This window comes from Cryptomeria japonica, chromosome 2, assembly GCF_030272615.1.
Source record: "Cryptomeria japonica chromosome 2, Sugi_1.0, whole genome shotgun sequence".
Classification (NCBI taxonomy): Eukaryota; Viridiplantae; Streptophyta; class Pinopsida; order Cupressales; family Cupressaceae; genus Cryptomeria; species Cryptomeria japonica.
This window is the reverse complement of record NC_081406.1, coordinates 501,373,816-501,401,476: the sequence shown is the minus strand read 5'-3', so window position 1 is coordinate 501,401,476 and position 27,661 is coordinate 501,373,816. Positions and strand designations below refer to the sequence as shown.

General features: G+C 36.5%; 1 protein-coding gene across 3 annotated transcripts; it reads left to right on the top strand.

The window, feature by feature from the left end:
- The first annotated feature begins 346 nt into the window (after nt 1–346).
- Nucleotides 347–27,329, top strand: LOC131078908 (peroxisomal membrane protein PEX14). 3 transcript variants are annotated; one of them, XM_058016739.2, is made up of 13 exons: nt 348–587; nt 1,444–1,511; nt 1,698–1,942; nt 2,101–2,149; nt 2,418–2,608; nt 3,194–3,380; nt 3,532–3,690; nt 6,225–6,304; nt 6,434–6,479; nt 6,598–6,665; nt 26,154–26,198; nt 26,287–26,355; nt 26,468–27,329. In XM_058016739.2, the coding sequence occupies exons 2-13, from the start codon at nt 1,463–1,465 to the stop codon at nt 27,179–27,181; spliced, it is 1,902 nt and encodes a 633-aa protein (XP_057872722.2). In that variant the 5' UTR covers nt 348–587; nt 1,444–1,462; the 3' UTR covers nt 27,182–27,329. The 3 variants fall into 3 exon arrangements, with proteins under 3 accessions (XP_057872723.2, XP_057872722.2, XP_057872721.2); XM_058016738.2 differs by having other exon boundaries at nt 348–603; XM_058016740.2 differs by lacking the exon at nt 26,154–26,198 and having other exon boundaries at nt 347–603.
- The last annotated feature ends 332 nt before the right edge of the window (nt 27,330–27,661 follow it).

Genomic DNA, 27,661 nt, shown 5'->3' with positions numbered 1-27,661 from the left:
CTCGTGAAACACTTTCAGAACAAATTTGCAAGGGCGCTTGTTCTAGGGCGCCATAAGGGTCCGTTGCAACAACTCTAGCACCGGCATCAACTGTTGGGCTAAAGTTGATCGAAGCCATAATAAATGCAAAAATCCTGTAGCAAATGCAGTTTGAAGAAAGCAATACGTAATACACGACCTCAAACCCTAGCCTTATAGACTTTATTAGCAAATATTGATTAAATTTTATAATTGAAGTTATAAAATTATATTCACCTTTGATAATCCGAAGGGTAATGACATAGGGCTGGGCCCACTTACCGATTTTCTCTCTAAAATACTAATATTCCTCGACCGAAGGTGTGCTTCTCCCACGATACATAATCGTCATAATCGTAATCGTCTCGTTCTTCCTACTAATTTTTTGAGGAGGGGCACGAGTTCGAACCCCAGAGTCTTTCCTCAGCCCATTTCTCTACAATAAATCGGCGTTTCATTTCACTTCTGAAATTAGAAAACCATATCTACTCGCAGCCTAATATTTCTGGATAATATATTATTGCAGAAGCGCATGAAGGCTTTTGTAGAGGATTTGATTCGGCTTTGGGGTAAAGAAAGTGCCAGGTTTTTCACCCTCTTAGCAGCATATCTTCATTTTTGGTCTGAGAATTGTTAAAACACTTTGTAGAACGAAATGAAAGAATTGCTACCTGAATATGAATATGCCCCTGGTTTCGTGACTGCTCGAATTTGGTCTTAGTGTCAATGGACTGGAAGATATTTAGGATTTGCATATAGAATTGCATCAAACTAAAACTAAATGATGCTTTTTCCCGTTAAAATTAGATAAACAATACCAAAATAAAATCTGATCTGTTTGTTAAATTGCATAAAGAATAAAAATCATAATACTGAGGATTAATCTATGCTTAATATTTCAGAGTTGTACATGATGTTTTATATGTACCAGCTAGAAGTTGAATATATGAACCCTCCATAGCATGTTGAGGAGGTTTATCACTGAGATATTAGTGGCGTTGTTGTTTGGAGTATGACAGTTCTTTCAAAATTGCCTCCCGGCTCATGCTTCTTTGCTCGGCGCTTGCATTCCATCCCTGATACCATCAAATTTTCTGGACATCCTATTGGGATCATTGATTTGATTTTAATGTTTTGCAGTGCATAAATGTCAACAAGAAGGGTTTCTCGATGCAATTGTGTTGGATTTTTCCAATTATCAGAAGTTTTGTTCTCAATCCATGCATATGACATTTTCTTTGAAATTAGATGGTGCTTATGAAAAAAACGTCTTAGATTGTTGTTTTCTTTTTGGCTATTGTGTTAGTATTTACTATTCAGCAGTCCAAGCAACCTAACTGCAACTAACCTCAGAGCATTGTCTGTTTCTAGTTGCTTCCTTTTTCCGTTCTTTAACTACTACTTAAAACACTCAATTGTGTGTAGAGAGCGAAGGGTGGAATAAATGGCGACTGAAACTTCTCCAAATCAAATTGATGGCAAACAATTATCAGGTATGGTACACAGTTGTCGTTGCAACATTGTTCAAAAGATTTTATCCATTTTGTATTTTTCAGTGTGGATTTTGGTGTCATTTTATTTCAGAACGACCAAATTGTTCTCTAAATAACATCTGTACTTCTTTCTCCTTATATTAATTGTTACGTTTCATGCACATTGCCTTTTTTCAATTTTGGCAGGTGAATCCGTGAAAGTGGTTGAAGGTGGTGGAGCTCCAGAAGACAAAGGAGACGTTACAAAGGAAAAGGATGGGAGTTGGCCTTTTGCAAATTCAGAAACCGTTAGAGAAGATCAAGTGCAAAATGCAGTCAAATTTTTATCTCACCCTAAAGTTAGAGGTTCTCCTGTCATGTATCGGCGCTCATTTCTTGAAAGAAAGGGCTTAACAAAGGAGGAGATTGATGAAGCATTTCGCCGTGTGCCAGTAAGAAAGTCATCTGTTTTTCTTAAATGACCCTTTGACATCTAATTTTTTCAGTATTCTCTTTTGGCATTACATTTTGTACCCAATTACTCAGCACTTAAGAGATATATGTGCTCCAAGAACTCTCTGGTTTACTAACATTTTGCAATGCATTATAGGATCCCACTTCTCAAGAATTGGCTACAAGGACAACTGCCCCAACTCAAGGCAAGGAATTGCTGACGTTCTTTTTCTTTAAAAACTTGATTTGTGTAGCTATAAATTTGTTTGCTGCTTTTTTGAGGACAAACCACTGACTGTCTCTGGTGTATAAAATTAATAATCTGCTGTTAGAAAACATGATTACAACGGATGTTTTTTTCCCTTTCCGCAGACTAAGTCTGTTTTTAAATGCGTCTGTTTGTAAATGCTTTATATTAAACTGGATTATGGGGAGAGGAATCACTGAAACTGTTTTCTATGTGTCTTTTTAAAGAGAGGCAATCAATGCCACTTGCCACTCAACAATCTCAATCTCCAGTTCAAACTCTACAGCACTCTGCTGGCCCACTAGTTACAACATCAACACCACCAATGGTTCAACCATCACGTTTTCATTGGACACACTTGCTTTTGGCTTTGGGGTTGCTTTCTGCAACTGGTGCTGGAACGGGTGTGGTTTTCCAGGTTGGCTTTTACTTATATTTGTAGAATTTAGTTATATTTTTTTATGAATCTTAACGCATTGTCTGCAAAAACTAGTCCCAGATCAGAAGGAAGAAGGAAACATCAGACTTATGCAATACAAGAGAAAGCTATGATTATAAGATATTCATAGCCATAGTCTGTATTTGATGTAATTGCTTATGTATATTGGGGTTTCAAGGTTGATGTTGTAAGTTGCTAGTTATTTCCCCTGCTGGTTACAGAGGATGTTTGGGTGGTGGTGTTTTAGCTGTTCGAAGTACTTCTACTGAAATTTGATACTTTTAATATTATTATATTAATAATAACAAACTTTTACTGATATAAAAAAACAAGATATTCATAGCCACTTGGTGTTATTATTAAATCTTGTATTCATTTTAATTTCCTTTTACTTGTAGTTAAGTTGCCGATAAATGTAATCTTGTATTTACAAAGGTACTCTTTTATCCTATTAACATATACCTATGTTGAAATTATTTGGCTATTGTAAGGAAAATATTCTCTGACCAATATTCATTTCATCGTAGACAATATTTCACTTTGTGATGTTCTGTCTTTTGCCAGAAAGCAGTTATTCCCAGATTCAAATCTTGGATTCGTCAGATTGCTGCTGGAGCTGATGATTTTGAACAAAAGAAGGCCGCAGCACCTAGTCCAGCCGAGGAGGCTGTGGTTGCAGCTAAAGCTGCTGCTGCTGCAGCAGCTGAAGTAGCTGAAGCTAGCAGAGAAATGCTTAAATCAAAACTTGAAGGTTTTCCATTGATGCTTTTGTGGTTTTCAATACTCACAGGAACATTGTTTCCTTTAAAAATCATGCTTTTGATTACCTGAAATTTAGAGGAGAATAACAATATGTATTCTATATTATGCTTCAATTTGACTTGTTTAGTATTCTCTGCCAGATAGCAAACATTTGGAAGGGATGATACATTCTCTGGAAGAACAAACAAAAGAAATGAAGTCCATGAAGACTGCTCTTCAGGAGATAGAAAACCACAGGCATGAAGTGCATATTACTGGTAGCCGATCAGACAGTCAAAGTGCTAATGAGACAAACAGGGGTATGTGTAATGAGCACAGTGCAGCGTTTCACTAATAGGACTCTTTAACACAAGAAAATCTTACTTGTGAACAAGAATTTAAAGATAAATTTATTCAACAAAGATAGAATAAGAATAGCGCACAAGACTTTTCTAAGAAAATAGAGCGATACTAAAACATGTTGATTCTCATAAATTAAATAAAGCAAATAAAGTCATTGAAATGACTACTTGAGAAGGATAACTGATAAAGCATGGATAAGGTTTTTTGGAGGATGTCTATCTTTAGGAGTGGGTCTTACTGCAAGAGAGGGCTTGCTCGTGTATAAGCATGGCAAGATTCATTGTAATAAGGGGTGTTTCCTTTAACCCAATTTTGTTATTTAGCTTGATCAGCACTTAATATGTTGAAGACTGGTTTACCTTCATAATTGAAATTGGCTTACCTGAGAGCTTTGGCTGTTCTGTGTGTTAATTGTGTCCGAGCAGAATTTTGTTGTTTGAAAACTTAGAATTTCATGTATGTATCAGAACTTTTTGTTTCCAGAGTTTTTATATTTCAATTGAGATATTGGAGCTCATCAGGCAGATTGTGATTTGGAAATTCATAAAGTTTCCATGAATTTAAGATTTCTAATATTCTTCAAAATTGTATCAATTTTTATTTTTAATTAAATTATTAGCAATGAAAACTATTTCCCAATTAACATTAGTAAATTTTTCTTTCAAGTAAAGAAGTTATACCAGCTGAGGTTGAATTCAAATTTCAAATACAAATATAGGCTTTCCATTATTCCAATGTATCAATTTTCTGTGTAGAGAACCTGTATCTTTTGATCTGTAGGATGAACATACTTCCAAAATTTGTTATGCCCCTAATTCAGTATGTGTCAATGTGTGATATAATTATTGAGTGCCTGAAAGTCTAAAATAATTTGCTTATTAAACCTTCAGAAATCTGCTCACAAAGGCTCCCTATGTCTAATCTCAGGTCTGCTACAAATCGCCATTAATTCTGCTCTTTGATCTGCTACAATTCGCCTTTGATTCTGCTTCCTAAGTCTGCTCAGAACTGCCTTATAATCGGAATGATAATCAATTGAACCCATGATAAAATGATCTCTAATAACTTCTTATTCATACCCACCAAATACCACTTGTAATGTCCCCTCAGGCTGGCAGAATCATGGCTCTGATACCATTTGTAATGTCCCCTTCAGTAAATACCCTAGTTTTTGCCCAAATCACAGTTATAATATTAAATTTTTGTATGCCTTAATCTGTTTTCATTACCAGATCTGATTCTCTCTGCTCCAATAATCAGACTTAAGACCTTAATCCAGGTAAAAACACTTTTCAACTTCCTAATTTCAGGCGGGTAATACTATGTTAGGTTCTGCTCTTGATTTCTTTATTTTCTGATATCTTCTTTTCCCATTTCTATTCCCAATTGATATTCCCCTTTCTTGCTCCCATCTCAATTCTTATTTATATCATATCATACCTCTATGAAGAGAGGCGACAGATTAAAAGATATATCCCTTCAAATTAAGATGACTGTTCACTTACCCTTTTAATGCACCCTTTCGTAATGGGTCGGCCCATAGAATAAATTAAACATAATTTGATTTAATTATTTCTGATAAAGAAGGCGCCAAACTTGAGGTCGGCCAGCATGAATAAATTGTTATTATTTTATTTTCTTTGCGTCTAAGTCAGCCTTGCTGTGTCCATCTGTTGGTAATTAAATCATTCTAACCTAGGCCAGTCTCCTTATTAATTTATGGCACTTAGGTTTTATATTTGAAGGAGTCTAGAAAAAGCTGGGGTCTATTGTATTCATTCGCAGGGACATGACATAGGCCAACTAGTTTTCTCATTTGGCTTGCAGCATAAGACTAGGAAAACTTTGCATTTGAGATCATCCATGTTTATGTCGAGTGCATTGGAACTTCAAGGATTTGCAGGGAAATTCAGTTTTACATTTGAGTATTGTTTGTAGTGGAATTGTAGTGTTGTGTGTTGCTGTTGTAATGACTGTTATTTTGCTATAGTAATCAGATTATAATTGATATAAGTTGCAATTGGAGGTTGATTTATCTTGTCATGCTTTTGTGTTATCCAGCTAATTGCTGCTGTTTGGATATAACTTGGTAAATACTGTTGTTTATGTTTCAAATCTGGTGAAGATTGTTGTTCATGTTGCAAATCTATTATTTTTATTAATTTTTTTTGGAAAGGAATATCACAGGGATAAAATAATAGTGAGTCAACATGGTATTAGACTGAGTCATTTTGGGATGCATCTTTATTCTCCTGACATCCGACCATGTTAATTCCATTCTTTGTATGGATCTCCAAGTTGATGCAAATTTCTTAATTTTCATCCTGAAGCTTTATTAGCAGCTTTCAAATAAAGACAATTTTTATCAATCAAATTTTTTTAAGAGACAAAACAGTGCTCCTAAATACTTAAGTCATCCCTGACTGTTATAACATAATTTATTTTGAAGAGAACTGTTTTTAATTGGAAGATAATAAATTGATTTCTGCAGCCAAAAGTAATGGTGCTTTGGGAGCCGTTTCATCTATAAATCAATTAGATCGTGGAGGAGTTTCTCAAACAATTTCCAAGGTTGGTTAGGCTGTTCTGAGCATATTGGATTAGAGTTTTCAAATGATTTTGGATATTTTAGTGATGGTTTATAGTTGGCATGTTTATTGTTTTTGTGATATTACTGATTCTGTGTTACATTGCTTTCAGAATTTCACAGTAGATGCTAGTATGTCAACTGCTGATCAGAATCTAGGTGGGTGATGTAGTTATGTTTGTTTTATTTCTTTTGACAATGAATTGGTTCTAAATGCAAGTTTTGATGTGTATTAATAACACACGATGGACTATCTTTGTTTTCTGCTGTTGTTTAGTGAGGCCATCATCTGCCCCTGCAAGAACTGAGCCCAGTCAAGCACCATATTCGAATTCGTATATTGAGGTTTGTTATAGTTTCTGGTTTCTGCAGCATGTTGTTCATTTCTTGTGTACAGTATGTAAATTCTTCTTTACACTTGAGCATTGTCTCAATGGAAAGATGCAATGCAATAGCAATTTGACACATTTTAGGATCCCGGAAATTAATGACACAGAATCTGATTGTTTTTTGATTTTATTTATTATGACGTTTATATTTCATGCCATTTACGTATATATATTTTATTTATTGCAACTTGCTTGACATTCCAATCACAGAAGTGAGTTCTATTTAGAAGCCCCTTCTCAAGTATAAAGGTCTGCGACATGTCAGACATGGCATTATTAGCATGAAGAAAGCCTTATTCCAACAGTTAAATACCGTATGACCTTAATCCATCAGTCCTATTAACTCTTTCAACACTACACATTGCTTGTTAAGGATTTGTACTTGTAACACTAGGCTCCTTCCTTCCTTTTTCTCAGCATTCTTTACCATGACTAATGACATTACTTTTAATGTTTTGTTCACAGTGGAATTTTGCTATAGAAATGAATAGTTGAATTTTATATCTGCAGAGAGTATATCCATCCAGTTCCTAATTACTAATTTCCCTGCAATTGTATGGATTGTCGTGATCCATTGTATCTAACAATGCCTAATAATAAGTAAGTGTTTGAAAATGTTGCCTTAGTACTTCTATAAAATTTTGTGACTTACATAATAGACAATGGTAGTGTGAGAAAATTGCATGGAACAATGCTACTTCCTTCACAATTTGAAGGGGCAGCTCCTTTATTCAAAAATAAAATAATTAGGTCCAGAATTAATAGTATTACAAGTCTTGATATTGAATTTTTTGGGATACTAGAAAAACAAACGAACATGTAATACAGTATTTTGGGATTTTGGACTAGGCTTAAGCTGAAATAACATTAAGTACCCGATGAAAAGAATTTTGAGGCTTTCTGGAAGTATGTACACACATGTACAGATTTCTTGGGGCTTTATGGAAGTGTATACACACATGTACATATTTATTGATAAACTGCATAGAACAGAGTTTGTGGTCACAAACCTAAAACAGAACACAGTTTCATGAGGTATTGCAAAGTAATCAGGGGACTGGCAGAGTAAGGAACAAATACCATCCAGCATAAAGCTTTTCTTCATTAATTATTTTTCTACAATTTGCAAAATCTTTGACACAAGGCTGCAATAGCAGGTTAAACAATGCATTTTTTATGTCACAAGATCCATTTTTAAGAGAGCTGTATACGCAGTTGAATAATGAAATTTTGTATCCAACAAACTTCACCATTGATACACAACTTTGAACACTGTTGAACTCAGATACTATGATAAAATTTACTATTATAGAAATTTGACAATGAAAAATAATTCATCCCTTTGCTTTTCTTATTATTTTGGAGGATATTGCAGATTATTATAACTTTTTTCTCTAATTAAATACAAATTGCAATTTTTTGCATGTGCTTCATCCATAATAAAATATCTTTGCACACTTTTATGTAGGAATGTTACATCATTAATTATTAGTCATGGATCCTTTGTGATAAGTTTGATCATGATCCCTTGTGATAATGATCATGATCTTTGTTTAGGGATGTGGTGATAAAGAGTATAGGTATTGTGCTCTCCGCAAATCCACTAGTCACAACTTAGTAGTTGAGTGGGAACTATATACAAGAGCATGTGGCTGCAAATGCATCTGTGGATGGGGGGGATGAGGAACAAGAAGAAATGCCAGTTCTCATATGTTGGAGTGACATAGAATATCTTCTGCCATGTCTCTTGTTTGATGAAAGATGCAGAACAAGAGGAATTAGAATAGATAATGCACCGATTGAAGAAGGTGTTGTTGTCTCTAGTCTCTAGACTGTAGATGATAGGATTTGGAGCTATCAAATGTTTCTTGACATTTGATTTATACAGTTTGTCTTGGTGTGTCACACATTAACAATATCTATCAATTTTAGTACGATGGGCATCATTAATTATAGACTTGTTATGTAATCTATAGCATGTCCAAATTGTGCGAGTTGGATGGGAGATAAACTAGAATCAATAAGAATTGAATTGTTCTAACTATTCTCTTATGCATGAGAATTGTAATGTCCCCTTAGGGTAATTAGTGTGTAAGGGAGATCTCCAAATTTCTTGCAGAGCACAGTTTTGTTTACATAGTAGTTCTGATCATGGTAATGATTTTGAGTGATCTTTGTAAATCTCATGACGCTTTTAGAATGCAAGTTTGCCCTTTTTGGAGCTCTCTAAACTTTTTGGAGAAGCATTCTAATTTTAGATAGTCGCCAAGTTGCTTTAGTTCATTGTCCTAAGTCCTTAGTGACATATTGGTATGGTCAAAAATTAATATTTGTCTCATTTTGAGCTTCCCGCAACTTGGGTGATTTATTGAATTATTAAATAATTATAACTTAGATATCCTAAGGAGGAAATTTTAAAAAGGCGATTAAGATATTTAATTGAAAGTGTTTTAAGTTGTGCCTACAAGAAGATGCCTAGGCACATGGGGTACTTTTCTTTTTCAAAAGGTTTATTATTTATTTTGAAAAAGGAGGTTGAGAGCTCATTGTTGGGGTTAGACATGATATTGCTTTGCTTCAGAGAGAACCTATGTTCATCTTCATTTTTTTTAAGGATGAAAACCCTCACGAAATACTGAAGGCAGGGATGAAAAACCTCCCTAGCTGGTTCAGAGTGATTTCATCTAGGAATCACTTGTGCACCTACAAGTGGAGTTTCAGTTTTGGTTGCTTATGAAAGGAAAGCACAGTGCGGAAAAACGCTTCCCTAATGTCAATTTGCAGGGGAAATAAGACTAGTATGTTTTAAAAATTTACAGAATATTAAGATTAGCATATACGAAACAGAAACAATATCAGAATTCAAACACACACAGAGATAAACACCATGAATTTACGTGGGAAACCCTTTCGGGAAGAAACCCACCACCGACAACAAGAGCACTTTATTCACAACAAAGAATCTTTACAATAAAGTTTGTTATCACAACACAGATGTTCACTCTGATCACTTCGGCTACACACCACAGTATACGACTTATCATCAGAACAACAACCATGTTCGAATTTCCTCTTGGCTTCATATACATTTTCCATGTCGACTGTTCAACTGTCAGTTTGCACCAATCGGTTAGACATCTAACTGTCTGCGTCGGTCTGCATTCGTGAGAAAACAATTATCCCACATGCATCCAGGAATCAAACCGGTTCGTCTTCAAATACACTGGCTCAGATAAGTTGACTCCATCGGGTATTGGCGTAACTTCAAAACTACATCTCTGACGGTCAATGACAGACCCGATCGCTGAAGGCGAATTCATTGGGTATCGGTGTAGCAAACAACCAGTTCTCTCGATCTCTGATAATACCCCGATCATCAAAGGCAATTCCATCGGGTCATCGACAAGACAACCAAACAGCTATCCCGATCGTCCGATCTTCCTTGATCTGCTCGATCTCTCTTTTTGCGCTTCGCCACGTGGCACCCCTTGATTGGCTTCGAGGTCCCTGCCCTGCCACCTTAGCACGACCTCACTAACCGCCCGGAATGAAGCTCTTTTTTGTCGGGCCCCATCTTGGTCGCCAAGTCATGGAGGATAAACTTCGTGCATCTTGCCATAGTGGTATAGCGACAATCGTCCGATCATCTCGGACTTGCTCACTTGTTAAACCGTCTAAGTTGCTCTTTTGCCGGGCCCCACCACTTGGTCGCCAAGCCGCGATGGATAACGTTCGTGCATCTCCATCATGCGGTGTAGCAATAGTCGTTGATTCACCTTCAACCTGCACGGTCTTTAATTTGCTTCCTTTTTGCACGCGCTTTGTCGCCAAACCGCAGGGGATAACTTTCGATCATCTTCCCATCACGGTAAAGCGACGACTGTTGGATCTGGATCTAACCTGCACGCCTTTTATCCTTTCGTCCATCCGATAACCGATGCTACCCCGATGACCGAAGACGACTTCGTCGGGTCATCGGGATGACTTCAAACTTGCTACTCCGAGCTCCGTTATGTCGAGTTCATCGGCAAAGGTTGTGCTGATGGAGCTCGCAGATTTTCTTCACACTGTTTCATCGGTTAGAGTTAATCCGATTAGTATGGACAAAGATCAAGTGAATTAGAGGCACATTTCCAACAAACTCCTACTTGACGAGGAATTCACTGGACTGCTTCAGCACTTTCCAAACATTGTAGAGAGGGATGGGTACTGAGACCCATCAAGTTAGAACACCACCTGAACTTGTGAGTGCTCACCGGTTTTGTTAATGCGTCCGCAACATTTTCCTGAGTGTCTACCTTGTTCAGATTAACCTTTCCATCTTCTACCATGTCACGCACAAAATGGAAATGCACATCTATGTGTTTAGACCTGGCATGGTATGTAGGATTCTTCGCTAAACATATAGCACTTTGACTGTCACTTCGCACTTCAACCTCTGCCCTGCATCAAAACCAACATCTGTACTCAAACGCTTGAGCCAAACAACTTCTTTACAAGCATGTGTGGCTGCCATGTATTCTGCTTCTGTAGTGGACAAAACGACTACAGACTATTGCTTGCTCATCCAACTTATTGCTCCACCATTCAGAACAAAAACATATCCACTGGTGGATCTTTTGCTGTCAATGTCCCCTGCCCAATCAGAATCCGCATAACCACAAATACTGAGAGTTATCTTTGAATCATTCAGATTACCATGATAACATAATGCAAAGTCTGAAGTACCCTTTAGATATCTGAAAACTCTCTTTACAACATCCCAATGCGGTCTTCCTGGGTTTGACATAAATCTGCTTAATACTCCCACTGGTTGGGCAATGTTTGGCCTTGTACAAACCATTGCATACATCAAGCTGCCAATAGCACTTGCATAAGGTATACTCTTCATGTCATCTATCTCTTCTGGAGATTTCAGACTGTCATGCACAAACAGTTTGGTTCCCTGCAAAATAGGAACAACCTGTTGTTTACAGTCAGACATATTAAACTTATCAAGAACACTAGTGATGTATTTTCTCTGGCTGAGCCAGAGTTTTCTCTTCGACCTGTCCCTCTTGATTTCCATTCCCAGAATGTAGTTTGCTGACCCCAAATCTTTCATTTCGAACTTCAAGGATAATTGGGACTTCAAGTCTGAGATCATACCTTTGTTATTTCCAATGAACAACATGTCGTCAACATACAAAGCAATGATAAGTATCTTATCATCTTCAACCTTGTAGTACACACAATGATCAACTTTCGATCTCACAAAATCCAAAGACAACACAAACGTATCATATTTTTGATACCGCATTTGGAGACTGTTTCAAACCATAAAGAGACTTCTTTAGTTTGCATACCAAATGTTCTTTACCTTTTTTCACAAAATGCTCAGGCTGGGACATATAGATTTCTTCTTCAAGGTCCCCATGAAGAAATGCTGTTTTCACATCCATTTGCTCGACTTCCCAATCATATGCTGCTGCAAGTGACAGAAGAAATCTAATAGATGTCAGCTTAGCTATAGGAAAGAAGATTTCTCCATAGTCAATACCTTCCTTTTGAGAATACCCCTTCGCAACCAATCTGGCCTTGTACTTGTCAATGCTGCCATCTGGACCATGCTTCCTTTTGAAAACCCATTTACAGCCCACAGGCTTTCTGCCATTAGGCAAGGATACCGGATCCCATGTTCCATTCTTGTCCAATGATTTCATTTCATCATTCATGGCTTCCAACCAAGAATCTGAATCTGACATATCCATGGCTTCTTTTACAGTCCTAGGCTCATCAGTATCAACAAGTAAAGCATAGGCACAATTTACATTCAACATTGAAAAATTATACCTATCTGGAGTAAACCTATCAGGTTGTCGCCTCTCTCCTGTGGATCTTCTTAACACTCGTGGTGAGGCTTCATTTTCTTCTTCTTCTGAACTTTCAGAGCTACTTGAATTCTCTTTAGTCTCATCTTCAGGTACATTTGGAGTTTTCACTTCTTCTCCTAGTGGAACTTCAACCACATCCTTCTCTTTTTCCTTCTCTATTGATTCATCTATAGACATAGGTTTCAGCTCTCGGAAGATGACACTTCTGTTGTACACAACCTTTCCAGTCTCAGGATTCCAAAGCTTGTATCCTTTAACTCCAACTCCATATCCAATGAAAATACATTTGACTGCTTTGTTATCCAATTTAGATCTTTTAACATCAGGCACATGTGCGTATGCCTGTGAACCAAAAACACGAATGTGTCTTAGAGAAGGTTTCTTACCAGACCATGCTTCCATAGGTGTCTTGTCTACTAACGCTGCGGTAGGTGACCGGTTCAACAGGTAACATGCTGTAGCAGCTGCTTCTGCCCAAAACTTTTGTTCTAGCCCAACACTACTTAACATGCTTCTTGCTTTCTCCATCAGAGACCGATTCAACCTTTCAGCAACTCCATTTTGTTGTGGAGTATAAGGCGTAGTTCTGTCTTTTGATTCCATGATCTACATAGTACTTGTCAAAATCTGTATTGCAATACTCACCACCATTATCAGTTCTTAAACATTATATTCTTCTTCCAGTTTGATTTTCAACCAAGTTTTTAAATTCCTTAAATCGACTGAACACTTCTGACTTACTGTTCATAAAATAAACAAATGTCCTCGAATAATCATCAACAAAGGATACATAGTACTTTGATTTAGACAAAGAAGGTACATCCACTGGACCGAACACATCAGAATGCACATAGTCCAGAATGTTAGAAGATTTATGAGGGCTTGAATAAAATTGAACATGGTTTTGTTTTCCATATATGCAATGTTCACAGAAATCAAACTCAAGGTTACAATTAGTAAGTCCTACTAGATTTTTGCTCTTTAAAGTTTTCAAACCTTTTTCACCAATGTGACCAAGCCTATAATGCCAGAGCATTGCCTTTTCTGTAGGAAGTTTAGCTTCCATAGAATTTACATCATATGTCAACTCGGTAGTTCTATCAGATTTCTTAGTGACTATATTACAGCACACAGGTTCAGCATCTAACTTGTACAACGTACCAATGCGTTCACCCTTAGCCAAAATAATAGACCCTCTAGTCATCTTACAACCACCAGACACAAATGTTACCTGGACTCCAGCATCATTCAACTTGCTTACAAAAAGTAGATTTCTTGCCAAACCTGGTATGTGCAGAACTCCATTGATTCCCCTTATTCTCCCATCAGGAAATTGGATTTTAATTCTTCCTCTCCCAACAATCTCTAGTGTTGAGTCACTTGCTAAGTACACCTTCCCACCAGCATACGGTTCATACTTTGAGAACCACTCCTTGTGAGATGTCATATGGAAAGATGCCCCTGAGTCAATCAACCACACATTGTCAGAAGCAGGCACTGCCAGAGCTGCTACAAAGGCATCTGCATCACTCTGAGAAGATTCATTATCAGAAGAGTTCTTTCTCTTCTTCTCCTCTTTGCAGTCCTTTCGAATATGACCCTTTTGTCCACAATTCCAGCATTTCACCTTAGACTTTTTTGCAGGAGACTTGGACCTCTCTTGAGACTTGGACTTGGACTTCTTGTCCTTCCTTTTGCCTTTGTCCTTTGGTCTGCCTCGAATAGAGAGTGCCTCTTTAGTTGTCTCAGAAGATTTCTTCCTCATTACTTCTGACAACAAAGAAGCAACTACCGTATCCATCTTGAATTGGGTAGTAGTGCTTCCAATGGCCATCACCAAATGTTCCCAAGAATTTGGCAATGAGCATAGGAGCAACATGCAACGTTCTTCTTCTTGAATAGCCACACCAACTGATGTCAATTGAGCGAGAACCATGTTGAACGCATTCAAATGATCTGCCAAGAGTGTTCCTACATCCATTTTCAAAGAATATAACTTCTTCCTAAGGAAGAGTTTATTCACCAAGGATTTGCCCTGATAGATGTCTCCTAACTTCTTCTACAAATCACTTGCAGCCTTCTCCTCATGTACGTTCAACATAGTTGAGTTTGCAAGGCTTAGTCTTATGAGTCCTCTGGCTTTCCGGTCTGCTAAGTCCCAATCTTCTTGCTTCATGCCTGAAGGTTTTTGTCCACTCATTGTAATCCAAAAATCTCGGTCAACCAGCAGGTCCTCAACTTTAAGTTTCCATAACTCAAAATTGGAGCCATTGAACTTCTCAATAATCATTCTTCCAGAAGTGCTTGCCATCTTAATCTGTAAACAAGTAGACACACTAACAGACTCCCACTGAAACAAATTAACACAAAAAACCAACCCTACCCAACAAGGATAATACAACTGGTCAGGCTCTGATACCACTTGAAAGGAAAGCACAGTGCGGAAAAACGCTTCCCTAATGTCAATTTGTAGGGGAAATAAGACTAGTATGTTTTAAAACTTTACAGAATACTAAGATTAGCATATACGAAACAAAAACAATATCAAAATTCAAACACACACAGAGATATACACCATGAATTTATGTGGGAAACCCTTTCGGGAAGAAATCCACCATCGACAACAAGAGCACTTTATTTACAGCAAAGAATCTTTACAATAAAGTCTGTTATCACAGCACAGATGTTCACTATGATCACTTCGGCTACACACCACAGTATACGGCTTATCATTAGAACAACAACCATGTTCAAGTTTTCTCTTGGCTTCATATACATTTTCCATGTCGACTATTCAATTGTTAGTTTGCACCAATCAGTTAGACATCTAACTGTTTGCGTCGGTCTGCATTCGTGAGAAAACAATTATCCCACATGCATCCAGGAATCGAACCGGTTCGTATTCAAATACACCGGCTCAGACAAGTCGACTCCATCGGGTATCGACGTAACTTCAAAATGACATCTCCGATGGCTGATGATAGACCCGATCGCCGAAGGCGAATTCATCGGGTATCGGTGTAGCAAACAACTAGTTCTCTCGATCTCTGATAATACCCCGATCACCGAAGGCAATTCCATCGGGTCATCGGCAAGACAACCAAACAGCTATCTCGATCGTCCAATCTTCCTTGATCTGCTCGATCTCTCTTTCTGCGCTCCGCCACGTGGCACCCCTTGATTGGCTCCGGGGTCCCTGCCCTGCCACCTTAGCACGACCTCACTAACCGACTGGAATGAAGCTCTTCTTTGTCGGGCCGCCCCACCTTGGTCGCCAAGTCGCGGAGGATAAACTTCGTGCATCTTGCCATTGCGGTATAGTGACAATCGTCTGATCATCCCGGACTTGCTCACCCGTTAACCTGTCTAAGTTGCTCTTTTGCCGGGCCCCACCACTTGGTCGCCAAGCTGCGATGGATAATGCTCGTGCATCTCCATCATGTGGTGTAGCGACAGTCGTTGATTCACCTTCAACCTGCATGGTCTTTAACTTGCTTCCTTTTTGCATGCGCTTTGTCGCCAAACCGCAGGGGATAACTTTCGATCATCTTCCCATCACGGTAAAGCGACGACCGTTGGATTCGGATCTAACCTGCACGCCTTTTATCCTTTCGTCCATCCGATAACCGATGCTACCCCGATGACCGAAGACGACTTCGTCAGGTCATTGGTATGACTTCAAACCTGCTACTCCGAGCTCCGTTATGTCGAGTTCATCGGCAAAGGTTGTGCCGATAGAGCTTGCAGATTTTCTTCACATTGTTTCATCAGCCAGAGTTAACCCAATCAGTATGAACAAAGGTCAAGTGAATTAGAGGCACATTTCCAACAGCTTAAGTAATGGAGGTATTTGATGTCTATTGAGAAGTTTTTTGGTTTGTGAGTCTTTGATGTTGTTTTGTGTGAGTTTTTGTGTTGGAGGTTGTTGGAAGTGCTGTAGCTAGCCGCACCATTCGCCCTATGCTAGCTGAAACATTCCATGGAGGCTGTACTAATTGAAGCTACTTTCTTATGAAATGAACAAGAAGTTTGCATACTTTTTGGCCGTACAATTCTGACCTAGCCACCCATGCGGATGAAAGATGAAGTTGTAGTTTTGAATGTTGTACCATCTTTATTGCTGGTTGTACATGTACCTGCTATGAGGGGCGTGAGGGATAAAATAAACATTTAAGTATTAGTGACATTTACATATGGACATTTACTTCCTTGTACTTTAAGTTGTATTTCATGTATATAGTTTTGGGATGTTTGAAATTGGTTTTGGATCTTTAGGAGTTACAATGCAAATTCTAGTTTTTAAAGATCTTGTAAATTTTTCAGTCAGTCAAATATTAGTAGTCAGCAGGCTCCTATCATCCTCAATAGCGCCTAGCTATTATCGAGTGTTGGCAAGCCTTTTAAAGGTGTTCCTTGATGCTTTGGGTTGTTTTTCTTTGTGGCTGTGCAATTTGGAGTGTTGTTTCAGTGCTAATTTGTGTTGGGTGCTTCTAGGTGTTGTGTTCAACAGTTTATAGTGTGCTCTTGGTTTGTTTAGTTTTAATTTGACAATTTATCAACATAACCAATAGATATCAACCTTGCACCAGCATTCCCTTTCATCCTGACAAGGTATTCTACTATTGTGTCATGGTTAAGCTGATTTATTCATGCCATTTCATTCACTTTGGGGTTGTTGTAGTAGTCCTTATTTATGGTCAACTCTTTATGTCAACACAAAACAGTAGTTAATCTTTTAGTATGATGTTTGTAATGCATTTGATCTAATCTATGCAATACCCTGGATGATAGTACCGCCAGCGGCTTTGTCATGCACTTTGATGTATTCTCACCCCATTGAATAAGTGGAAGTAGTTGGGACTTGGGCCAGATTGATTGCATTCTGCCAAATAAGCAAGTAGTGCCTGTGCTTTGTAATTGCACTCCATTGACTAAGTGGGTAGTGCATTGCTTTGTAATTGCACTTTTCTGAATAAGCGAGTAGTGTTTGTGCTTTGTAAGTGCATTCAATTGAATAAGTGAGAAGTGCTTGGCTTATTGTAACTGCACGCTCCATTGAATAAGCATTGAAGTGTTTCCTTTCAGTTATTGCATAGCACTCCATTGAAGAAGTGAAGATTGGCCAACACTGCTGCCTAGTGTGTTTCTTTCAAAGTTGCTACGTTTTAGGAAGTTGGTGTGGTCCTAAATATCATATGCTCTCACCTCGCCTATCTCGAGAATTGGGTGATCAGAAAGTGATAAGAACATTGCATTGCAGTTTATTTTCAGTTGACAGTTTCAAAAAATAAAATTAGGTGGTTATTACAAGAATTGCATCGTTCATTTCCTTGAATCTCTTCATTCCTTGCTAGTTGCCAACATTTTGGAGCCGTGTAAAAAAATAAATTATCCATCAACTTCAACAAGAGTGTGGATAATCTAAAGTCCCCATACCTAGCTCAGAACTGGTAAGTCCATCTTCAATCGTATTGTTGCACCCAGTGAAAGCATTCGATATTTTAATATTTGGTGGGGATTCAGTTAGGAACTTATCATTAGTAATTTTATATTTGTTTAAGATTTATATGTGAAATTTTGTATTTTGTTTTATAAGAATCAAATTAGTGGTGTTCCCAATCAAAGTTAAGATGCATTATGGACCTCGACACCTTCACATTATTTTGATGGTGCGGGTGGGGGAGGGGGAAGCACAAATATTTTAAGGATGGAGAAAATCAATACAGTCACCATTGAAAACTTAGAAGGCAAAGACTTCCACACCTAGCAAGTAAAGTTATAATTGATCCTTGTTGAAAAGGATCTAAGGGACATAGTGAGTGTAACTATTTAAAGCCAACCGATGCTGATGGAATCATAAAATGGACTACAAAGGATTGAAGAGCAACAACTTTGTTTGGTCTTGGACTTTCAGATGCATACCTCCACCATGTTGGCTTTTCAAAGACCTCAAAGCAAGTATGGGATGATCTCAATATTTTGTTTGAATGACAAGCATAAAGTGGAAAGATGACCCTGAAGTAGAAATTATTTGGACCAAAGACAATGGAAGGTGACAGTGTTGTTCAACCCATTAGTAAGTTTCGTTCTTTGATGAATCGACTAGTTGGAATAAAAGCCAAGGTAGATGATGTTGATGCAGAAGCTATTTTATTGAATAGCATGCCCCCTCACTATGGTAATATTGTGTTCACATTGAACAAACTAGTTGTTACCTTAGAAGGTATAATATCTACCTAGATTGATCAAGGAACTAAGAAAAATGATTCTGCTATAGAGGAAACATCAATGCTTGTGAAAAAAACGAGCTTAATCATTTCCCTAGATCCAATTTCTCTCCTTTAAAGGGAAACCAATTCTCCAAGGACAAAATACTGTGCTACTATTGCAAGAAAAAGGGGCCCATTATTATGAACTATATTTAATGAGCCAAGAATCTTCTCAATGGAAAGCTAAATATAGATAAAGCATTGGTCGTGGACAGTGATGAATGTCTTTTTGAAGCAGCTACTAAAGACCCCAACGCATGAAACAGTGGGAGGAATATATATCTTTTGAAGTGCTGTTTTAGGAATATTACATCATTAGTTATTAGTCATGGGTCCGTTGTGATAAGTTTATTATTATGAACATTAGAATATCATTTATATAGGATAATATAATTGGTTGTATGAGTGTTTGTAGGGATTGTATTGAGTTTTTCGAACAAATCAGCTATTTTATTAAGTGGCTATAGGAGGTCTTCTATAATATAAGAGATGCAAGTCCTATAAATTAGTGTAATGTATTATTGAACAAAATGAATAGAATTGTAGCATTTCTGAAAACCAAACTACTATTTTATAATTTACGAATTCTCGAAAAAAATCAATAGATTTAATTGTGTAAAGACAAAAATGTGTATTTTTTTAGTGCCATGAAATACTTGAATAGCCTTTATTAGGAACTAGGAAAACTTGACCAACTTGATGTAACAATGTGATCCTCGGTCACTTGAGGATTTATGAATATCTATTGATGAAACCAAATTCCAGTCTAGTGTAAATACTTCCATCCCATGAAACTAACAATTGCAAGATCATGTTTGAACCGCACTTGATGTCATCTCATTCTTTCTAAATGTCACTAGGGATACAAGTATCAAAAATGTAGACCTGGTACTTATAAATAATCCTTGGTTGTACTTAAATAGGATGATTGGAGGTGTTACCCCTATTTGCACAAATCAGGAATACCATAATATAATATATTGCTTTTATGTGGAAAGGCTTGTGATGACCAACTTTGAATACCTAATGAATGACAACATAATACATTGATAATAAATTGTTTCTTCCATAAAACTAACGCCTGAGAAAGTTGGGCATACGCTATGTGTAAAACTTGTTTATAAATATTTATTTAACCCAAGTCAATTACAATGACAGAAAATAGAACAGCACTGTCTGAGACCAAAATGATTACCAATATTTCAGAATACGAGTCAAATCTTTTTTACAAACTTTTCCCACCATTATGTAGGCATTATTAGTATAAATGGTCTTGTGAAGCTTAGAAACTAATATTTACTGCCAGTCAGTCTTCTACGACCTAAGTTGCCAGATTCTTCTAGAATTTCTCAGGGTCCCGGTTCAGTTCTGCAGAAATTCTGGTTCTCTACAAATTCGCTGCAAATTCTTCCAGGGTCCTGAATTTTCCCTGTGGGTTTTGCTGAGGACCCGGGGGGAATTTTAGGGAATTTGCAGCGAATTTCAAATTCAGCGGCAGAACCCGTGCTGAATTTGGGCTGGTTATTAATGTTGACATTATTAGTTTTGAACTGAAACATTGATATGGTGGTGTATTTTGGCATTTTGCTATGTTATTTGCCATTTGGACTGAAACATTAATATATATGGTGGTGTATTTTGCTATGTTGCTTTACTATTAGTCTATTAGCATAGTTGAGATTTGATAGTGGTGTATTATGAATTTATTTGCTGCTGCATATATTTTTTATTTTTTTATTTTATATGTTATTGTATGGACGAACCCAAAGCGAATCCGAACCCACCCCCCAAAAAATTTGAACGAATTTGCGATCCTGAATCTCAAACCAGAATCTGAATCTGAACCGGGACTGGCCACTTAGTTTACAACAGTATCAGAGAGCATTCCTTACTTTGATCTGGCAGTGGCCTTCAAAGGATTTTGTAAATTTTAAAGTTATTTCAAATTATGTGGTAGCAGCTAGAAAGGAAGGTTTTATGACTTTTTTGGCAGCTTGCGTCAATAGACTAAAAGCATTCATGGTTCATGGACAAATAGGCTCACTTTGTTTTTAGCAGTTGCCAACATCAACCTTGCTCTTTTGTGGCATCAAAGTAATCTATGCTCTAAAGTTGAAGAGCCTTCATGAAGGCATTTGAGCACGTTGTTCATGTGTTTAGAAATGTGAGCTATGAGAGTTTCCCTATAGTTTATGTTTCGCTTTCATATCCTTGGTTAAATGTAGAGTTTATCTTTTGTGCTAAGAATATCTATGCTGTGTAAAGATCCCTTTTAATGTACTGCTTTTTTTACATAGAGTTTGTTCATTGGGAGAAAAAATAAAAATAAAATTCTCTGAGTTTCGGCAATAGAGGATGGGGTTTCCAGAACAGTTATAAGTTACCTAAGTTTTTGGGACGGCAAGGGAATGTATACACAATCAACACAAAATTAGAAATATATAAAAATAACCATAGTTTACACAAAATGTACAAAATTAAATTCAAAATTGAGAATACATTATGTAATAATAATTGATAAAAACGTCAACTATAATTGATAAATAAAAATGTTTTATATGAATATCATAGTAGCTGCTAGCATTAATTTCAAAGTTCAATGTACAAATGAGGTGAAAATCCCAATTTGAGGTGTTATTTTTTCGTTGGTTTTTGTTTTGAGCAATGAGCTTAAAAATTAGTCTTCATCCATTGGATATCTTGGAAATTTCTCATCATTGGAATTGTTTGGAATGAACTGTATCCCGAGTTTGCAATGTGAGCCTAGGCCCTAAACCAATCTTGTTTATATGTCATACTCCTCATCAACTTGTTGCTGTTCCTTATGTAATGTCCTTTTCGTAATTTGCCCTAGAGTTTGCTCTAAAATCACAATTACAACAAATTAGGGTTAGGGTTACATCTTACCAAGTAAATATCTCTTTAAATAATGCGATCTTGGATTTGAATCCTGCAATCATAGCATAAGAAACACAAACAAATATATATATACACACACACACAATCATTAGGGTTAGACAAAATCACAACATTTTCATATACCATCAATAATATTATACAAGTATATTGCAGTTTGGAGGAAGAGACAAGATGGGTCCGCCTCAAGCCATTTCTACACTAAGCCCAAGAGTAGATGTCTACCACAGCCCTCTTGCTTGCTTAGCAGCTTGTACCTGCTTTATCCATCAATGCCTCATCTCCCTAAAGACAAGTCCCATCTTGCGAAGTTGGGTGGAGGTTGTAAGTGGGTTCCTTGGCTTTTCTACATAAGTGCCCTCTGGTCCTAGGAGCTATTATGGTCAACTCTAGAATGGCCTACTTACTTAGCCCTGTCAAATTCCTTGTGCTTATACCTCAGGCCCTTCCAACAAAATGGGTTTCAGACAATCAGGCATATATATATATATATATATATATGGCAATGAACATACACTTAAACATCATTTATTATGTGTAAGCAACATGTAAACATGTATACCACAATCAAGTTAGCAGATATGTTATTGATACTGCAGAAATAATGGTCTGATCCTTATTTAAGTACCCTGATCTGAGCCTTCTTAATGATCCGGTGCTGCTATCTTCCTGTGTAATTTGATCTCCTGAATGGACTGGTATGCTTGAGTGATTTCCTATTGCTTTGATGGCTGATTGATTTTCTGATGTGTGAATTGCTGATTGATAATTCTCGAGTGTGATGCGATGCTTGATGAACTTATGCAGATTATTATTAGCAAATTGGTTATATCTCACTCCCTTATTGAGTTCAGATTAGAATTGTTTTTGAGTAGATCAAAAATATTTATTTATTTTCCTCTTTTTCTTCCCTCTCCAAATGAAGGGATCTTCCTTTGATATCCTTTGTAATGGAAAGGGTCATATCCTTTTGTCTTGAAAGGATACACCTCTTTGCAAGTGCTGCCTCTGTGAAGAGTCACCACTTCCCCCCTTAACTGCTGGATTTTGACCATAATATTAATTTAATTAAATATCTTTGTATTCTAGGAAATGCTATCCTAGGTACTCTTCAATCCATTCTTTAATTAACTACTTAAAGAATCGCTGCTAAAAGGATATCCTCCTTAAATCGCTGCCCTCTAATGAATCGATATTCTTCAGGCTTCAGTTTTATGTGCTGTGATTTGGTTCATGTTAAGGCTGTGACTTTCCTTAGACTGGTGGGGGTATGCCAATTAATATCGATCTTTGCTATTGTTAAAGATTAATGAGCCACCAATCAAGGAAAGAGTTTCACTAATATCTAATGGCTGTAGCATATCGAGTTCCCATATGAGACAAAATTGTGAAGTCTTATGACTAAGACAATTTTCTGAGCACTGGTGAAGATATCTAGATTTCTTTCTTATTTTTATTTTCCTTCTAAGGAAGGTGGGAGAACGCTTCATGGCAGGGATATGACACCTTAGGCTCTACATCCCATTGTAGTGTTGGGCTTTGCCTGTATTTAGGCTAAGTCACAAGGTTCGAATTTGAGTTCGAGTTCAGCAACAATAAAATTTGGATGAAGTTCGACAAGGGTAAAAATTTCAGGAAAAAACTCGACATTAAATTTGCCTTATATAAATTAAATTTAAAAAAATATAAACAATAAATCCATAAAGTTGTCAAAATAATTTGGCAATGCTAAAGTTGAAATTAAATTATATTATAAAATAAAATAGTCAAATGTATTATTAATTAAAATAAAATAATATTTTATTAAATTATTAATCAATATAAATATTTTCACTTATTAAATTAAAAATTATAAAAAAATAAAACAACATTAGTAAATTTCAATACATTATTATAAATTTGAAACTATCATAATATAAATATATTCGAAACTTTAATTTTAATTTGTTAATATACATATACTATGTTAAATTTTCATTAGAAAAGGTTGGCGATTTGATGACTTTATTTCCCCTCACATGGAGAGCCCGATAGACTTATTTTCTCTCATATCCAGAGCACAATAAAATTATTCATTTTTGTCATATTCAGGGCAATATGGAATTATTCATTTTTGCCAGAGTATCTTTCTTGCTCAATCAAATATATTTAAAATGGGATATGCTCAAGCTGGTTCTCCCGAAAACTGTTTATTGTGGTTGTTTCGAGTACACAAAAACCACTACTCTCGTCTTTTCTATCTCTATTTCTAGCTTAGATACTTCATCAAATGCAATGTGCGATGGATTATTTGATTCTTGAAGATAAAAAAAAAAATCCTTGTTTCGTACAAATTTTAGGGCAAACTTGCACAAATTTTTCAAATTATTTAAGAGTTCGCTGAACTTTGAACTTCATACATGAAGTTCGGCAAACCTTGTGACATAGCATACATGTATATATATATACACACATACAAACATATACATGTACATACATGTATGTATGCTTCTTGTGTTGCTTTCTGTATATATGTATATGTGTGTACATACATATACACATTTATATATATTGATTAATTAGTTGGGAGAATTCGTAGGGACCCTCACCCAAAAAAAACACAAAACATGTAGTGTCTCTTTTTTGGTCTATTCCAAAATCTATGGAAACCTCCAACCTTTGTAGAGAGTACCAATGTTAATAGGAAATTATTCTAACTTTGGCATTTGTGTGGGAAATAATGAAATTATTAATTCATTAAATTAATTTGTCTGCGTTCATATGAATTTATTTAATTAATTAGTTTTTTGAGGTGACTTTTCGATGTTCAAAATACAAAATTATATTAATGAAGTCACTTGGGGGGGAAGGGGAAATTATTTAAGAGTTCGCTGAACTTTGAACTTCATACATAAAGTTCGGCAAATTTTGTGACATAGCATACATGTATATATATATACATACATACAAACATATACATGTACATACATGTATGTATGCTTCTTGTGTTGCTTTCTGTATATATGTATATGTGTGTACATACATATACACATTTATATATATTGATTAACTAGTTGGGAGAATTCGTAGGGACACTCACCCAAAAAGAAAACAAAACATGTAGTGTCTCTTTTTTGGTCTATTCCAAAATCTATGGAAACCTCCAACCTTTGTAGAGAGTACCAATGTTAATAGGAAATTATTCTAACTTTGGCATTTGTGTGGGAAATAATGAAATTATTAATTCATTAAATTAATTTGTCTGCGTTCATGAGACTTTATTTAATTAATTATTTTTTTGAGGTGACTTTTCGATGTTCAAAATACAAAATTATATTAATAAAGTCACTTGGAGGGGAAAGTGGAAAAAATGTTTTTTTTTTCTGAAAAAGCAATGAAAAAGGAAAAAACACTTTTTAGAAAAAGCAACAAAAAGGGTATATAAAGAGGTGAATGAGGTGGAAAAGGCATTCTTGGCATTTTGTTTTACAAACCTCAATTCGGAGAGATTGGACTTGGTTTATTCTTTAGTCAAAGGTTTAGACAATTAGTTTCCTGGACGAAAACCAATCTAGCTAATAGAGTGGATTCATACAGGATTCATTCATATGTGTCATGTTTGAAGATAGAGGAGATTTGTGCTAGGTATCGGATTCAAATTTCTTCAGTTTGTGCCCTGCTTTGTGAATGAGTTGAAATTTATTCTTGATAATATTTGCATGCAGATTTAATAGATTTATTTTTAGATGAGAATTGGGCAAATTGTAATTAAATATTTCAGTTTGTAGATTTTGTTGAAATCATTGAAGATATTTAATGACAAACAAACATATTTTGAAGTTTCCAGAAGACTTTTTTTTTCTGATCGGTAAATGTGTCTTTGTATTAATATTAAAAGAGTAAGTACAATATCATCAGATAAATTTAGAAAATGCATATGATTCTCTTCCACCCCCGATTGGCTAGAGTCAAAAAACATCAAACATTCATTCCCCCGTTCGCTTACAAAAAAGGCTAATCCCTGAGTCTTACAAAATAGATACAATCAAAAAGAGGCAACTAGCCAGCTATCATAATTGCCTTGCCTTTGTCCATCGCATTAGTCACCCGATCATCTAAAAGGTCCAAATCCCCAGCATTAGCATTATGGCATGAAGGTTCTCCATTCTGCAGTGCTTAATATTAAAATAATATTAGAAAGAGGAAATGTGTAAAAACAAGTCTACATCAACTTCATTCCACCATGGCTTTAGGAGAAAGGAATTCAGCTGAAAAAGTAAAAGATTAGCAAAATAAAAATCAGCCCACACATTTGAATCTTGCACTTCTTCCTTTGGGATTAAGATTTATTTTTGGTTGGTACATGAAATTTATGGCCACTATGTTGAAGTAAGGTTTTTTTTACAGCTTATGGCCATGGTACAGCGTGGCGAGAAACCTCCAGGGATTAAGGTTGAATCTTCTTTCCCTAATTCCTGTTTGGTATGTAAATTGTTTGATCATGTTCTTGGCTTATTCAAGACGTGTTAATGTTTTGTAGGAAGTAAATGACAAACCTCCATATCCAAATCAACTGCCATCAAATCCTCGGTTACAACCAAGAGCAAAGGTTAATATTTTGTTGAATTTGCACTTTGACTTTGATTGTTGATATTCTCAAATGTTTCTTGTTTGACTTTATATCATGTTTTTAAAATTATTTGGTTGCAATTGTTTAACAGCCCTGGGAAACCATCCAAGCTCAAAGCACCAACAGCAAACACAGCATGCATGCTCAGAATGTTCAAACAGTAAACTCCTCAGCAGTTAGAGATGGAACAAAGGCAGTGGTCAATGGCCTTGGTAATATACAACCACAACCAGCTTATCCAGTAACAGTAAGGACATCTGAAACCCATGAACCTTGGTGGCGACCTAAGAAAAATGAAACGGAACTACCTCTTGGTTTCAGTACACCTTCTGAAAGCAATGCGAGGATAGCAGAAATGGAATCTAATGATGAGGAGATAAACGGTGGTACAGCACATGTGTTGCCTTCTGGAAGTCTCATGAACACTGCTGCAAATGGACCAAGTAATAGTTCTTTGCATGATTTAAATGATAGAGGTTGGGTGCCACCTCCGCCACCTCCAGTGGCCATGCCCCAAGCTGCAAAAGCAATTTGGCATCCAAAGTCAAATACGCAAATTCAACAGAACTTGACATCTGAGGTGTCAGTTAGCTCTGGTTCAGTTTTGAGGCCGGAGTCCACTGACAACACATTTATGCCTCCTGAAGCTATGACCGAGCAAGAAGAACATGTGGTGTCATCATCAGAGGTTCAAAATATCACAGAAATAAATCACCTTTCTAGATTTACCGAAGAAGCTTCTTATGAGACAAATTTGTACAAGGATGTTGCAAATGAGGGTTTTGAGGTGAAGGAAGATGTATGAGCTTATGGAAGGTGTGGGATAATTATCTCCTTTGTGTATTCATTGTCTGTTTTACCATATCAGTCAAGAACACATTTTTTAATTGTCTTATGTTGGACCTTTCACAATATTTTGCTACTACCATAAATGGATTTGTTTCTCCGATTCACTATTTTTTTTCATCTTTCACTTGCTGGCCCTTTCTGAGTTCTTGCAGACGTTTCTGGACTTAACTGATATATCTCATCTTTTAATAATGAATTTTATATATACCAGCAGTATAAATTTACATCATTTTAAAATTATAGGCGTGTCTATTTGAAGATGGAAATCCAAAATTTAAGCATGAAGAATTAGGAGGGACGTAAGGGTTCTTGTATTTGATTCTAAATTTTTTGTTTCATTTAGTTTCGTTTGGTGACAAAGTATGCTGGTATCTTTACTGTGGCTTGGTTTGGAGTGTTATTACATCATGTCTTTTGTTCATTGATCCTCTCTTTA